The following is a 15,445-nucleotide window of genomic DNA, read 5'->3' as shown; positions in this document are numbered from 1 at the left end:
TTTTTATGCTTAAACATGAGTATGACTTTTCTTCTGCTAGGTTTTTAACGTGGGGGGTTATGCTGATCTATTCAATAGCTGGACAGGGTTTGAGGTTTGTCACTGCTGTGGTTACACTGAGTGTACCACAGGCTTCAATAATATCCTCTAATAATATCTATGTTTAAGGTAAGGGTTGATTTCCCATGGTTGTTTTCTCAATGCATGTTTCTCCCTTAGTTTTGGGTGTTCCATTTGTGCTGCTCCCCAGAGAGAATCTCTCTTGCAGGCTTCCTAGCTGTACTCTACTATTGCTTCTATTTGATTATTGTTACCTTGGTGGGGGCTGAGTAGATGGAGGGATAGCATTCTCTTATGATCTCACTAAGCCTCAGTCTTAGGCAGACACCATATCCCTAAGTCTTGGGGATGTGGCCTTCACAAGTGCTCTTGCCACTCTGCCAGCTGTAGTGCTAGGCCTAGAGCATATTCCTCCCCTACTCCCAGAGATATTACTTTTTTTCAGGTCCCTTTCCTAAACTGCAGTAGCTTTCTACAAGTCTCCTAAGGCAACTGTTTTTGTTGCTCTTCATTATGCAGTGATAGGGAAGATGGGTTTGGGCTGCTGTTGCCCTCCCCCAGCTAGCACCACAAGGAAAGGCTTCTCAGGATTCACCCCCATCTTCCCTGTGAGTGCCTGTTGGGATTCCTAGAGGAAAAGCCTACAAGAGATTGCAACCCCCACCTCCCTAATTTTGCAAATCCCCCAGTGGTTTCACGCTTCATTACCTGACATTCACACTTTGAAAATTTGTTTAAAAACTTGATAGCTGTATTTTCTTACTGGCTTATATGGTGTCTGGCAGAGTCCATCCCAGGTAAGTAAAGCTTGAGTCCTGTTTCTCTCAGCTGGCATCTTTCTTTCCCCAGATTTAAGATTACTTGGTTGCCCTGTGACCTCAGTTCTCTGATGGGTTCTAGAAAAGTTATTTTGTAGTTTGTCCATTTCCTTGTTGTAGGGTAGAAGTTTGTAGTTTCCTTGTTGTAATGACTGAAGCAAAGCTCTTTCCAGCTGTTTACATCCCTAAGGAGAAACCCAAAGTCCCCTCATTACGATAAACTTTTGAGAAGTCCTTCGGTTTATTTTGTCATGGGGCTCAAAAATACCTTGCAAATAAAGTTAGGATTAGGATAACAGTTTAAAGTCAAGTAAATTAGCAAGGATGGAGTGGGGGTGGGAAAGCATTACAAGCAAAGCAGTAGCAACTGGTAAGGCTCAGAAAAGACAGAATTCAGTATATTAGAGGTACTCAACTTTAAGCTAATTGAGGAAATACTTTAGAAATAAATTCACAAACTAAATGTTATATTCATAACAAATGTTATTTTTCTTTCCTCTGCAAAGAACTTACTTCCAGGCATATCAATTTGTTTAGTTTCTGGACTATCATGCATGATTCCCTCCTGAAATGAGCTCTGATACAGTTAAAATGCTTACAGCAACTGCCATATCTACATAATAAGATATATTTTTTAACACTCCGCTTGCTTGAATCCACATTTTGCCAAAAACCTAAAACTCATTGAAAGCTCTACACCTGGCAGCATCTCTCAAGGCAGAAATTCTCTAGTTAGCATGAACTAACTCACAGACTGGGGACGTGGCTCTGTGGTGGACAACAGTATTTTCTCCCCAACCCCCAACTCTTTCCTAGTCTTCTCTCCATTATTTCCATGTGTCCCCGGATTCCAGGTCCTACCACACCACTTTGCAACACATGTTTAAATCACAAGGCAAAAGGGCCAATGACACATGAAAGAAGGATATAAGGGCTGGACATTAGCACCCACTGATGGCTGGAAGAACAGCATTAAACTCTGTGGGTACCACTCTATCTGGGATCTAAAGTTGCCAAAGCCAGTTGCAACCTACAGAAATAAAAAATTTAATTTCTCAAAAGCTTCTTTACTTTGTTTTCTCTTTAATTTGGTTGGCATGTTTGAAAACATTTTTATTCTACTCTCATACTCAAATAATAATTTGGCTAACTGTAGGCTTCTCAGAAAAACAATTTTTCCTTAGAAATTTAAAGCAATGTGACTTCACTTTGTGGCTCCAGTGACTTCTAGTGTTGCTGTATGTTGACATTCTACTTCTAGATCATTCCAACTTTTTTTTTTCCTCTGTAGAAAGTTTTTGGCCTTTCTTCTCTCCTATTGGTTTCCGATAGTTGGTGTGGGTTTTTCTCATTAATCGCACTGAGCTTTTGGTCAGTATATATCACGGACATATGGTCATTTCAATCTGTATATTTATTGTTCTCTTCTAGGAAATGTTCTTGCACGTTTTTGTTGTCATTTTCTCTACTTTCTCTTACATAGAATTCCTAAGAATAGGATGATCTATCCCTTAAACTGATCATCTAAGTGTCTTATATTTTATCTCTTAACATTTCTACTTCTCTCTTAGGGCCCATATGTTTGAGAAGGAAGCTCCCATTCATGTTAGTTAAACATTAAGTCACAGAGCTCTCCATTAAGAAAACTTTTTCTTTAGACAGGGAGTTGAAGCTTCATAAAACAGTTTAACTGCCTCCTACTTTCCTTCCCTCTAGTTCACTCTAAACATACTTGTATGTATACATTCCAGAAATCTTCTTCCAAAATTTATTACTTTTAAAGACTCGAGGCCAGGCACAGTGGCTCACACCTGTAATCCCAGCACTTTGGGAGGCCGAGGCGGGCGGATCACAAGGTCAGGAGTTCGAGACCATCCTGGCCAACATAGGGAAACCTCACCTCTACTAAAAATACAAAAAATTAGCTGGGTGTGGTGGCGGGTGCCTGTAATCCTAGCTACTTGGGAGGCTGAGGCAGGAGAATCGCTTGAACCCGGGAGGCAGAGGTTGCAGTGAGTCTAGATCGCGCCACTGCACTCCAGCCTGGGCGACAGAGGGAGACTCCATCTCAAAAAACAAAAAGCAAAAAACAAAAAACACAAAACTCAAACTACAAAAATGTTGGAAGATCAGTACAAAGAATACTTCTAAAACCCTTAATCTATATTCAGCAATTGCCACATTTTTCTACCTCTCTTTCCTTCTCTTAAAAACATATGCACAATCTTCACACTTAACTCTTTCAGAATGTACCTCTAAAAACTAAGAAGTCTCCTACATAAACACAATGCCATTATCACACCAAAGATATTAAACATTCGTGCAATAAAATATATTATCTCTATTTATACTTCCCTAGTTGTCGCAACAATATCCTTTAAAACCAATTTTAAAATAAATTCAGGATTTAATAGAGAATTCTATACTTATAAGATGCATCTTAAGTAACACTCCCCTGTTTAAACTTCTTTTTTTCCCCTTGCCCAAAATTTATTGGCTTATGGTAACAGAGAAACTGAGGTATGTGGAAATATGAAAGAAAAAGAGAGTGATGGAATGTGGAATTGGTATATAATGTTTAAGAATAAACAAAATAACCATGGGATACTATGCAGCCATAAAAAAGGATGAGTTCATGTCCTTTGTAGGGACATGGATGAAGCTGTAAACCATCATTCTCAGCAAACTATCGCAAGGACAGAAAACCAAACACCACATGTTCTCACTCATAGATGGGAACTGCACAATGAGAACACTTGGACACAGGATGGGGAACATCACACACTGGGGCCTGTTGTGGGGTGGGGGGAGGGGGGAGGGATAGCATTAGGAGATATACCTAATGTAAATGATGAGTTAATGGGTGCAGCACACGAACATGGGACATGTATACATATGTAACAAACCTGCACGTTATGCACATGTACCCTAGAACTTAAAGTATAAAAAAAAGAATAAACAAAATAAAACTAGAAAATCTTAGATAGTTTTATATTCTTTTTTTCGGAGACAGAGTCCCACTCTGTTGCTCAAGCTGGAGGAGCGCATGGCTCGCTGCAGGCTTGATCTCCGAGGTTCAAGTGATTCTCCCATCTCAGCCTCCCAAGTAGCTGGGACCACAGGCATGCACAACCATGCCTGGCTAATTTTTATATTTTTGGTAAAGATGGGATTTTGCCATGTTGCCCAGGCTGGTCTTGAACACTTGGGCTCAAGTGATCTGCTCTACTTGGCCTCCCAAAGTGCTAGGATTATAGGCATGAGCCACTGTGCCCAGCCTGATATTTTTATATTCTTTATGGAGTTCTTTTTAAAAACTGTATTTTATTTTAGATTCAAGGGGTACATGTGCTTGTTACATGAGTATTACCTTAAATTACTTCAATGACAACTTTTACAATTTTGTTTCTGAATACCTCATTAACTTCATCTTTCACTCCTTGAAAGTAAACTCCAGCCATACATAATCACATACCTTTCTTAAAATATACAAAGCATTGCTCCTTAACAGTTACTGTATATTACGTTCCCATGCCTAGAAACTATCTCTTGATTGCTGATCATCAGTTCCTTCTTGCCTTTGACCAATATCTTCTTGTTCTTAAAGAGATGAGATTAAGAAAAACTTTATCATTTGATTGGGATATCCGTCTATGTAGATCTATTTGTACTTCTGTATCTCATGAGCTTAACCATCTTGTGGCATTTATCACTCTGCCAATGCACCCACTGATTTATCTAAGTAGGACTGTGAACCACTTATGACAGGGACTGGTCATATGGTTTGATGTTTCATGGCCCAGCACAACCTATATAAGAAAAGATGTGCAGTAAAAGTTTGTGGAATGAATTTAAAATAACTATGATTAATATTTCAAGTGCTCTATGAGAAAGTTAGAAAAAGAGATGGGTACTGTAAGCAGAGAATGCAAACTATAAGAAAGAATCAAAAGAAATGCTAGAAATCAAAAACATATTAACAAAAACAAAGAATGCCTTCAATCGACTCATCAACAAACTCAACACAGTAGAGGAAACGATCAGTGAACTTGAAAATAGAAACTTCAAAAGAAACTTCCCAAACTAAATTGCACAGAGGAAAAAGAATGAAAAACAAAAGAGAACATCGAAACCACGGGACAATATCAAAACATGTATCTATTAAACAGACATCTATTTTCCCAATTAGAAAACCAAACGGAAAAAAAAGAGAACACAGATGAAATATTGTAAGTAATGATGTCCATGAATGTTTCAAATTAATGACACACATCAAACCACAGATTGAGGAAGTGCAAAGAACACTAAGCAGGATAAACACCGAAAAAAAACCCACACGTGTATATCATATTGAAACTAAAAAAAAAAAAAAAAAAAGAAAAGGTATTCAAGGAACCCAGAGAAAAGTAACACCTTACCTATAAAACAACATTGATAAAAATTACAGCAGACTTCTTTTCAGAAACTACATAAACAAGAAGAAAGTGGTGTGAAATATCTAAAGCGTTAAATGAAAAAGAGCCACCAACCTAGAATTCTCTCTATCCAGGGAAATATCCTTCAAAATTGAAGGAGAAATGAAGACTTTCTCAAAACAAAAACTAAGGGAATTCATCACCAGCAGACCTACCCTGTAAGAAATGTTAAAAAGTTATTTAGGCAGAAGAAAAACAAGATAGGTCAGAAACATGGATTTACATAAAGAAAGGAAGAGCATCAGAGACGAAATCATGAAGGTATGATAAAATCTTTTGGTTCTTTTATTAGTAATTGATCTAAAAGATAAATGTTTATTAAAGGCTATAATGATAACAATGTATTAGGTGATTATAGCACATGGATAAGTGAAATGAATGACAGGGACATCACAAGCAACATAACAACGGAGAAGAAGGGGGAACTGGGAATACTGCTGTAAAGTTCCTGCACTACATATGAAGCAGTATAGCATTTTTCAAAAGTGAATTTAGATCAGTTAAAAATACATATTGAAAACTCTAGGGTGACACTAAAATTTTTTAAAAGAAGTATAAATGATAAAGTAAACAGGAGATAAAATGAAATAATATAAAATGCTCAATGAAAACCGTACTAATCAGACAAAGGAGGGGGGAAGAGAAGAAACAAAACAAAGAAACGAAAAAATTTTCTATTTGCATATGAAGCAAATGGAAAACAGCTAGGAAGATGGTAGCGGGTTTTTTTTGTTTTGTTTTTGTTTTTTGTTTTTGTTTTTGTTTTTTTTGAGACAGAGTTTCGCTGGAGACTCCAGCCCAGGCTGGAGTGCAGTGGAACGATCTTGGCTCACTGCAATCTCTGCCTCCTGGGTTCAATCAATTCTCCTGCCTCAGCCTCAGCTGGGATTACAGGCATGCCCCACCACGCCTGGCTAATTTTTGTATTTTTGGTAGAGACAGGGTTTCACTATGTTGGCCAGGTTGGTCCTAAACTCCTGACCTCAGGTGATCCGCCTGCCTTGGCCTCCCAAAATGCTGGGATTACAGGCATGAACCACCACGCCTGGCCAATGGTAGATGTTAATCCAACTACAAAAATAATCACACCAAGTGTAAATGGTCCAAACACAGCAATTAGAAGACAGATTGTCAGAGTGCATTAAAAAAAAAAAAAAAACCAACTGTATATGTCTACAAGAAACCCATTTTAACATTCAAGTTACAAGTAAAGAGATGAAGCTAGGTGTGGTAGCATGCACCTGTAGTCCAAGCTATTTGCGGGGGCTGAGGCAGGAAGGTTGCTTGAACATAGGAATTCAAAGCTGCAGTGTGCCATGACTGCATCTGTGAATGGTCACTGTACTCTAGCCTGGGCAACATAGGGATACCCTGTCTCAAAAAAAAAAAAAAAAAAAAAGTCAAGGGATGAGACTGGTGGCCTATCCTTCCCTAGAAATGAAAAAAACAAACAAAAGGCAAAACCTGTCAGAACCAGATTTTCAGAAATTCTGTGAGATACTCAAAGGTTGCACCCAAGCAAACACTTAACCAGGAGAAAGGTGTGTTAAACATGGTGGCAGGTCTATGTGGCATTTTAACTAACTTATTCACAATTTACAAAAGTGACAAAAACTCCAAGACAATAGGAATAATTCAAACAAAAGCTGTATAAGAGCATAGTCAAGAAAATGTATTAAGGTTCACAAAAGTAGTCTTAAATAAATACCATACTTAAAGACAGAAAAAATCAGCATGGTAAAGATGCCTATTTTCCCAATATTATCTATAAAATTAATATAATTTCAATCATAATTACCAAAAAGTTTTTCACTCAACTTATCAAGCCAATCCTCAAATTTATTTACGATGAAAAAGCTGGACAAGTAAAACAAAAAAAATATGGATAGTAAACTAGCATTTTTTGCATATTTGCTTACCTTAAAAAGTAGAAGGAAAACCAAAAAACTTAACAATTTAAAAACGGTTACTAAATAGGTGGTAGAGATACAAATAGAATAAAAACAAGACTTCTCTTTATTTTCTATATTTGTTTTGTATACACTTTAATATACTTTGTTTTGTATATTTGACTTTCCAACCACATAAATATTTTATATAATTATAGAAAAAATTAAATTGGATCAAATGTTAAAAAAAAGCTACACCTAAAAACCAAAAGCAAAATGAAACAAATGAACCTAATCATATATCAAGTTTTCAGCCTAACCCATGGAAATTAGTTATAGTTACATTAAAGCTCAGTAATTGAACTGTACTTCTCTAGAGGGATATATTCTAGCAGCAAATAGATCTATAAAGAAATGTTAAAATTATTTCCTGTAGTAATATTGTAAGGACTAATAATGTTGCTCTGAAATTGCCTTATTTATATATACATATATAGATATACAGATGGATCATTGAGCAAATAAAAGATACAAAAATAAAAACCAAAGTTAAAACTCTAACTTTATAATTTAAAATTTTTAACATTGGAAACAGCAGTATGAACTCATGATGCTCATTTTGTTAAGAACATATTTCCTGTTACAATAGGAATGAACCTTGAAAACATGCTAAGTGAAAGAAGCCAGTCAAAAAAGGTCACATAATATATTATTTCATTTATATGAAATATGTGGAATAGGCAAATTTACAGAGACAGAAAGATCAGTAGTTGATTAGGTTGGGCAGGAGCTAGGGGAATATGGGATTGACTGTTAATGAGTACCATGTTTCCTTTAGTGATGAAAATGCTCTAAAATTCCATTGTGGTGGTAGTTTCATAACCCTATAAAAAATATATATGTATATATATACACGTATTATATATATAATTATTATTATTATTTTTTTGAGACAGAGTCTCACTCTGTCACCCAGGCTGGAGTGCAGTGATGCGATCTTGGCTCACTACAACCTCTGCCTCCTGGGTTCAAGTGATTCTCTTGCCTCAGCCTCCTGAGTAGCTGAGATTACAGGTGTGCACCACCATGCCAGGCTAATTTTTGTATTTTTAGTAGAGACGGGGTTTCACCATGTTGGTCAGGCTAGTCTCGAACTCCTGACCTTGTGACCCACCCGCCTTGGCGTCCCAAAGTGTTGGGATTACAGGCGTGAGCCACTGCACCTGGCCGAATATATATTTTTTAAAATATTAAACTGTATACTTTAAAAGGGTAAAATGTATTGTTATGAATTATATCTTAATCAAGTTGTTAAAATACATACATATATATCCTAGCTCTGTCCACACACACCAAAAACCCTCTAGCAACAATAACCATTCCAACAGCAATAAGCCCTATAACTGTGCTCTCAAAATACCATTTCCTACTTAAAGCAATCAGGGCACCATACAGAAAAGATTGATTTCATGCCTAGGGCAGAAAATGTTCAAAATGATCTGGGGATGTCCTAACATATCAGAAACATAGGACACTATCAAACACTACTGGGGATGTGTTAAAAGGACTCAGAAGCTATCTTGAAACAGTAGCCGAAGATGAGAACATTTGAGCTTCAAAAAGAAAATAAGTGCAGTGATTTAAAACACATCAAATATGCTAAAAATGATGAATATATAATGGTGATAATAATAAAAACAACCCACTAGGAGATGCCAGGGAACCACTCCAATAACTCAAAATCGTATAAAGGGAAAGAATCCATTTATTCTACCTTTTCTGTAAAAACTGTACCTAAGGGTGAACAAAGAGTTGATAAGGAAAATTTTTTCTTTAGGAAAATATTCTAGCTAGTAAACGAAGTAATGACAGAATTAGAATATCACCATTTTGTAGCCCTTGCTGAAATAATGGGTCTAGTTAGTAATCATCCATGTTTTCTAAAACCAGTATAGTGGTAAGAAGAACTGTTCTATTTTTAAAACATATGAAAAATATCCTTTTTTTTTGTTTTTTTTTTTGAGACAGAGTCTTGCTCTGTCGCCAGGCTGGAGTACAATGGCGCGATCTTGGCTCACTGCAACTTCCGCCTCCTGGGTTCAAGCGATTCTCCTGCCTCAGGCTCCGGAGTAGCTGGGACTACAGGTGCGCACCACCACGCCCAGCGAATTTTTGTATTTTTAGTAGAGACAGGGTTTCACCATGTTGGTCAGGGTGGTCTTGATCTCTTGACCTCGTGATCTGCCCACTACGGCCTCCCAAAGTGCTGGGATTACAGGCGTGAGCCACCGTGCCCAGCCCATCCTTCTATGTCTCACCTTACTTCCTCTAACATTACAACCCAATAGTCATTAACCCTGTCAGGAGCTTCCATTCCTTGATTCTACTAATTTTTTACTGTCCTTCACCCTCTTCCTATCCTCGCTTTTCCACTTACCTAGCCTAAAATCCACAATCAAAACAACAAGCAATTATTTTGCCAACTTAAGACTCTTTTTGCCTCTCTCTCACATTATTCCTCTTTGCTTCATGAAACCAACATTCTGGTTAAATCCAAATCTCCCCCTAGCCTGTCTGTGGCTGCAACTATGCGGATGAACACTGCAGGAGAAAAATCACACAGCTATACAGAATAGGCTCACTTTAAATTCATAAATACTAACATTAAGTGGGTCTTTGATGGTACCTGAAAATCATAATTTCTCTATTCTGGGTCCCAATCTCTGTGATTTTTTTTCCCCTGCTCTTCTCAAACTCTAGCACCTCCTCCACCAATCTCACTCTCATCTGAGTCTCTTGCTAGATACTTCACTATAAAGTTAAAACAATCATAAGAGAAGGTTCACAAGTTCTCACCAACACATCTGCCCATCTACTTGTATCTGCACCTGGGTACTTCTCCCTTCTGTCCTGTTATTACCGTGGTCAAGCTCCAAGCTCAGCCAAACTCTGCCACTAGATCTCATTTGCTCTGGCTACTTAAGGACATTTTTATATTATCTGCTTTCTCTCCTGTATCGTAGTTTCTCTCTCTACTGGATCATTTCAATCAGTATATAAACAGACTGTGTACCTCTTAACTCCAGCTACCATTCCATTTCACTTCTTCCATTTAGAAAAAAAAAAAAAGTCTTCAAGAGTTGTCTAGACTTGTTATCTCCAATGTTTTCTTTTCCAGTTCTCTCTTTGGCCTAAAATTCCACGGACACTGCTTTCAGGGTCCCTAATAAATGAATTTCATGTTGCCAAATTCCATGCTTCTTTATCACTCCTCATTTTATGTGGCCTATCAGTAGCACCCGACACAGTTCTTGTTAAAACACATTCTTCCCTTGGTTTCCAGAATATCACACTCACCTAGTTTTCCTTCAACGTTTCAAGCTAGTCCCCGTCAGTCTCTTTTGCTAATTCCTCCTTACTTCCCAGAGTTTGTTATGTTGGAGTGACTCAGAGATCAGTCCTTTGCCTCTACCTTTCTCTATCTATCCTACCCTCTAAGTGATCTCACTCAGTCTCGTGTTAAATACCACTTATATCCTGATAATTCCCAAATATATGTCTCCATCCTAGATCTTCGATCTCCCTTTTGTATATCCAATTGCCAACTTGATATCTCCACTTGAATGTCTAATGGGCATCCTCACATTTCACATACAATATTCCAAACTGAAATCTCACTATTTCCCTACATTCCAAGTCAGTTTTTCCTACATTGTTTCCCTTCTCAGTTAATGATACACCCATTCAAGTTACTCATAAAAACAGTATTGTGTCACCTTGTCTCATTCACACTCTACCTCAGTTTGTCAGCAAATCACAGCAGCTCTACCTTTAAATTATATCTAGTACATGACTACTTCTTACCATTTCTACTACTCTGGTCCAGATCACGAATATCTTTTCCCTAAAGTACTACAATACAGTCACATGCTGCGTAACAATGTTTCAGCCAACAACAGATCACATATACAACAGTGGTCCTATAAGACTTTAATGAAGCTAAAAAATTCCTATCACCTAGTGACATCGTAGCCATCATAACATCATAACACAATGCATTACACACATAACCTAGGTTTATATAAGTACACTCTATGATGTTTGTGATGCTAGTGTAAACACCTCTACTGCACTGATAGTGGTATAAAAGTATAGCACATACAGTTGTGTATGGTATTAGTATTTGATAATATTATTGATTATTGATCATGTATATAGTACCTAATACTTGAAAATAATAATAAATGACTGTTACTGCTTTATGTATTTACTATACTATACTTTTTATTGTTAGAGTATATGCCTACTTAAAAAAAAGTAAACTATAAATTAGCCTCAAGCAGGTCCTTCCAGACGTATTCCAGAAGACATTATTATCACAGGAGATGATAACAATGCATGTTTATTGTTCCATGCATGTTCCATGCATGTTTATTGCCCCTGAAGACCTTCCAGTGGAACAAGATGTGAAGGTGGAAGACAGTGATATTGATGATTCTGACCCTGTGTAAGCCTAGGCTAATATGTTTGTGTCTTAGTTTTCAGCAAAGGAGTTTCAAAAGTTAAAACGTTTTTAATAGAAAAAAGCTTATAAAGATATAAAGAAAATATTTTTGTACAGCTGTACAATATGTTTGTGTTTTAAGCTAAGTATTATTATAAAAGAGTAAAAAAGTTTAAAAAATTTAAAAGTTTATAAAGTAAAAGAGTTACAGTAAGCTAAGGTTAATTTATTACTGAAAAAAGAAAAATGTTTTTATAAATTTAGTGTAGCCTAAGTGTACGGTGTTTATAAAGTCAACAGTAGTGTACACTAATGTCCTAACCTTTCATATTCACTCACCACCACACGCACACACAAAAAAATAAATATAGGTGTACCAATTTTAATCTTATTTATTTATTTATTTATTTTTGAGACGGAGTCTCACTCTGTTGCCCAGGCTGGAGTACAGTGGCGCAATCTCAGCTCAGTGCAAGCTCCGCCTCCTGGGTTCAAGCGATTCTCCTGTCTCAGCCTCCCAAGTAGCTGAGACTACAGGCATGTGCTACCACACCCAGCTAATTTTTTGTATTTTTAGTAGAGATGGGGTTTCACCATGTTAGCCAGGATGGTCTCGATCTCCTGACCTCGTGATCCGCCCACCTCGGCCTCCCAAACTGCTGGGATTACAGGCGTGAGCCACCGCGCCTGGCCCATTTTTAATCTTTTTATACTGCATTTTCACTGTATCTTTTCTGTGTTTAGATATGTTCAGATACACAAAGTCTTACCACTGTGTTACAATTGCCTATGGTAGTCAGTACAGTAACATGCTGTACAGGTTTGTGGCCTGGGAACAATAGGCTGTGCCATATAGCCTAGGTTTGCAGGAGGCTATACCATCTAGGTTGTGTAAGTATACTCCATGATGTTCATACAAGGATAAAATTGTCTTACCATGCATTTTTCAGAATGTATCCCCATCATTAAGCAACACAATTGTAGCTTCCTAATTGGCCTCTGTGCTTCTTCCCTTGACCTCCCTGCTCTTTCCTCATTCATCCTCCCATAGGCCATTCTCATCAGAGCAGCCAAAGCTATCTTCTTAAATTGTAAGCAGATAGTATCACTTCCATGCTCAAAAACCCTCCAGCAGCTTCCCATCTCACCCAGAGGAAAAGCCAAAATTAGTACTACGGGCCATAAAGCCCAATCTGATCTGCCCTCCTCCCCTCCACTTACCTTTCTTCTCTTCTCTCCCACTACTCTCCCCTTCAATTATTCTATTTTAGCCACACCAGCCTCTTCATTAACAGGCATGTTGCCACTTGAGAGCCTTTATAACTGCTGTTCCCTCTGCCTGGAATAACTTTTCTCACTTATGCATAAATAGCTCCTTTACTTCCTTCATATCTTTATTAATACCTTTTCAGGATGCCTTCCCTGGCGAGCCCATCTAAAACTCAAACTCCCATCTCTAGTTCTAAATATCCTCTCACTTCACATTTTTTCTTAGTATTCTTCATCATTTAAAATACTTCATATTTAATTTACTTACCTTGTTTATTATCCAGCCCACAAAAATGTAAGTACCATGATAGTAGGGGGTTTGTCTCTTGTTCACTGCTATATCCCAAGCACCTAGGATTGTGCCTGTTACACAGACAGCCTTCAATAAATGAGTCTATGAATGAATGAATCCTTAATACATGAAGACCTCTGGAAAAGAAATTTGAAAACAGAACACTACTTTAGAAAACATATAATTTACAAAAGATTTTTTTAAATGCTTGACTTCAGTAAGTAATGAAACAATTGTTTTATAGCAAATTAATTTGTATCCATGAGGTTAACAAAGATCACTACTATTTAGAATATCCATTGTTATCAATGGTGTATGAGGATATAGGCAGTCTTATACTATGCCAATAATACTGCAGATTATTGGAACTTTACAGAATACTTGGATAGGTTCAGGGAACCTTTAATAAGAGCATACATTTTGACCTATCAATTCTACTTTTAGGAGCCTGCTCCCCCTCCAAAAAAATTTAGAAAAGTATATTTAAATGCGTGCCAAATAGTTGCTGATAAATACAGTTTATAATCTCAAGAAGCTAGAGAGAACTAAATCACCCATCAACAGGGGTAAAGGTATACCATGAAATACTTTAAAATGATGGCATAATTTGTGATTGTTTAAATGGAAAGATACTAATCATATATTGTTAAATAAGAAAGGGTGGTTACAGAGCTGTATGTATAGTGTGACTGCAATTTTGAAGCCATTATGCACACATATAGAACACATGAATGTATACGTATGTATTCACAAAGGCGGGGGTGAAAAGATGGAAAGTAAATTTTGACAGTAGTTGCATGGCTGGTAGAACTATGAATGATTTTTGTTCTTCAGGCTTTTCTGTATTTTTCTCCACCCGACTCCACTCCCCAAATGGGGTGGAGTAGGGGACGAGGAGAATGAGTTTAGTAAGTACACAAAACAACGTAGCTAATACACGAAAATAAAATTAAAAATAAATAAATATTAAAGTGTTGGGGATATCGATGTTTCATATAAAAACATATTTCCGGCCGGGCGCAGTAGCTCACGACTGTAATCTCAGCACTTTGGGAGGCCGAGGCGGGTGGATCACCTGAGGTCAGTTGTTCGAGACCAGCTTGACCCACATGTAGAAACCCTGTCTCTACTAAAAATACAAAATTAGCCAGGCGTGGTGGTGTGCGCCTGTAATCCCAGCTACTCGGGAGGCTGAGGCAGGAGAATCGCTTGTGCCCGGGAGGCGGAGGTTGCGGTGAGCCGAGATCGCGCCATTGCCCTCCAGCAGTCTGGGCAACGAGAGCGAAACTCCGTCTCAAAAACAAAACCAAACCAAAAAAAAACAACGTATTTCCAATGACCAAAGCTAAAGACATGCAGCGCTGGCACAAACGCCAAGTCTCACACATCTACACCCACAAGCACACCCTACCTTGCATCCACAGAGTTTTTCATTCATTCAAGATCCCACTGTCATGCATGTTTGCACGCAGGTTCACACTGAAAGATAAAAGGGAAAGCGCCTCCACGAAATCCGCTTACGGGCACGATCCCGGGGCCACACTCAGCCAGACCAATGTCTGGCAAATGACAGTCACTTCACGCCAGACGCTCACAGTCCTTCACACGCCACTCCCACTCCCTCAGGGAAACACAAGCACAGGCATCGCCCCGCCCGACGTCCTCTTCCAAAGACTGGGGCACCAGGTCCGCGGGCCCCCACTCCCACCCAGCACAAAGAGTCCGGCGCTCACAGCTAGAGGTTTCCCGAGGACTCACCACCGACCCGCGGACACAGGCCCCGATTCCACACCTAACGCTGCCAAAGTGGCACAGCCGGCGCGGGCTGGGACAGAGGCGCCACTGAGGCCGGCGCTGTCTGTGGCTGAGAGCGCCACAAGTCTCGGTCCGTTACACCAGGGGCGACGCTTCCCAGAGGCCCCCGCGGCTCACCCGGGCGGGACCGGCTTCCCTGTTTGCGCGTCCTGACAAGCAGACCACGGCGTTCCAGGGCTCACAGCTCCGCGCAGGGGAGCTCAGCCTAGGTTTTGCAGAAGCGGCCTCCCGCCAGCCCGGCTCTGAGAGATTGGGAGCGCAACTTGGTGCTGAGAAGAATCGAATCGTTCCGCTGCATCCTGCTCCGAACTACATTTCCCAGA

The 15,445-nt window shown here is 38.8% G+C and overlaps 1 protein-coding gene across 2 annotated transcripts in view; it reads right to left on the bottom strand.

Annotated features, from left to right (window-relative positions):
* ZNF569 (zinc finger protein 569) overlaps positions 1–15,425 on the bottom strand; it is a 59,622-nt gene extending 44,197 nt beyond the window's left edge. Inside the window, exons 1-3 of one of the 2 annotated variants that reach the window (XM_030822280.1) lie at positions 15,066–15,425; positions 13,284–13,444; positions 824–1,063 (exon numbers count right to left, since the gene is read on the bottom strand). In XM_030822280.1, the coding sequence (XP_030678140.1) occupies positions 824–852 (29 nt within the window). In that variant the 5' untranslated portion in view covers positions 853–1,063; positions 13,284–13,444; positions 15,066–15,425. The remainder of the gene's footprint in view (positions 1–823; positions 1,064–13,283; positions 13,445–15,065) is intronic. The other variant, XM_003252682.3, reaches the window with a different exon arrangement.
* Positions 15,426–15,445: the final 20 nt, after the last annotated feature.

Source organism: Nomascus leucogenys, chromosome 11, assembly GCF_006542625.1.
Source record: "Nomascus leucogenys isolate Asia chromosome 11, Asia_NLE_v1, whole genome shotgun sequence".
Lineage (NCBI taxonomy): Eukaryota > Metazoa > Chordata > Mammalia > Primates > Hylobatidae > Nomascus > Nomascus leucogenys.
Note: the sequence above shows the minus strand (reverse complement) of the source record. Positions and strands in the feature narration are given on the sequence as shown.